Source organism: Solanum pennellii, chromosome 3 (assembly GCF_001406875.1).
Source record: "Solanum pennellii chromosome 3, SPENNV200".
NCBI classification, from domain to species: domain Eukaryota; kingdom Viridiplantae; phylum Streptophyta; class Magnoliopsida; order Solanales; family Solanaceae; genus Solanum; species Solanum pennellii.
The window spans coordinates 30,673,770-30,675,288 of NC_028639.1; the positions used below are offsets into that span (position 1 = coordinate 30,673,770).

The following is a 1,519-nucleotide window of genomic DNA, read 5'->3' on the forward strand; positions in this document are numbered from 1 at the left end:
TGAAAAAAATGCTTTGACAAAATGGATCGAATAATGTCAGGCTGCTTTTGATGCCATCAAGAACTATTTGTTCAATCTGCCAATGTTGGTTCCTCTGCAAGAAGGGAGTCCATTGTTGTTGTATTTGTCTATCTCGGATAGCGCATTTGGGTGCGTGCTTGGTTAATATGATGAGAAAGGGAAGAAAGAGCAAACAATTTATTACTTGAGCAAGAAATTTACTTCATATGAGGCTTGTTACACTCTTCTGAAGAGAACATGTTGTGCTTTGACTTGGATTGCTCAGAATTTGAGAAATTATTTGTCTTCTTACACCACATACATCATTTTCAGGATGGATCCGTTGAAGTATATTTTCCATTAGGTGATGCCGATCGGAAATTTGGCTATATGGCAGAAGCTTTTGAGTGAATTTGATATTATGTATGTGACCCAGAAGGCGATAAAAGCGCAAGCCTTGGCTGATCATCTTGCAAGAAATACTGTCGATGAAGAATATGAGCCGCCTAAGACTTATTTCCCCGATGAAAAGGTATCGTTTGTGGGTGAAGATATTTCTGAAGCATACCCTGGTTGGAGGGTATTCTTTGATGGAGCGACAAACCACCAAGGAAGAGGTATCATAGCGGTCTTAGTATCAAAATCTGGTCAGCACTATCCTATGGCAGCTAAACTCCAATTTAATTGCATGAAAGACATGGATAAATATGAAGCATGCATTCTTGGATTGAAGATGACCATTGACATGAATGTCCACGAGTTGCTGGTTATCGGAGATTCATACTTGTTGATTCATCAGTTTCAAGGAGAATGGGCCATGAAAAAACCAAAGATCACACAATATGTGCAATATATACAAAATTTGTGCAAGAGATTCCACAAGGTTGAGTTCAGACACACTTCCAGAACGCAGAATGAGTTGGATGACGCTCTTGCCACCATCGCCTCAATGATTAAACATCCAGATACTAATATATCTATCCTATGGATATAGAGTTAAAGGAGCAACCAGTACATTGTTCACATGTTGAAGAAGAACTAGACGGTTTGCCATGTCATTTTGATATGAAGAAGTATTTGGAGATCGGGATTTATACAAAGAATGAAACATTCAACCAGAAGAAGTCGATACGACGTATGACTCTCAATTTCTTTTTAAGTGGGGAAATCCTTTATAGAAGGACACCGATTTAGGTCTTCTCAAATGTATTGGTGTTGTTGAAGCTGCAAAGCTTCTTGAACAAATATACGCTGGAGTTTGTGGTACGAACATGAATGGATTCACTCTAGCAAGGAAGATCCTTTGAGACGATTATTTTTGGATGACTATGGAGAATGATTGTTGCAAGTTTTTGCAGAAATGTCATAAGTGTCAAGTGCATAGTGATCTGATTCGAGTGCCGCCTCACGAACTCAATGATATGAGTTCACCTTGACCGTTGGTAGCTTGGGGCATGGATGTCATTGGTCCAATAGATCCAGCCGCTTCTAATGGACACATATTTATTTTGGTTGCCAT

The 1,519-nt window shown here is 39.2% G+C and overlaps 1 protein-coding gene across 1 annotated transcript; it reads left to right on the forward strand.

Moving 5' to 3' along the window:
* Nucleotides 1-367: 367 nt before the first annotated feature.
* On the forward strand, nucleotides 368-994 carry LOC107013309. Its single transcript, XM_015213249.1, has one exon. It carries the CDS (start codon nucleotides 368-370, stop codon nucleotides 992-994), a length of 627 nt encoding a protein of 208 aa, XP_015068735.1.
* Nucleotides 995-1,519: the final 525 nt, after the last annotated feature.

Bases quoted from the DNA above. Each gene is read 5' to 3' on its own strand.
- LOC107013309 (XM_015213249.1), top strand. From the start codon at position 368: ATGCCGATCGGAAATTTGGCTATATGGCAGAAGCTTTTGAGTGAATTT.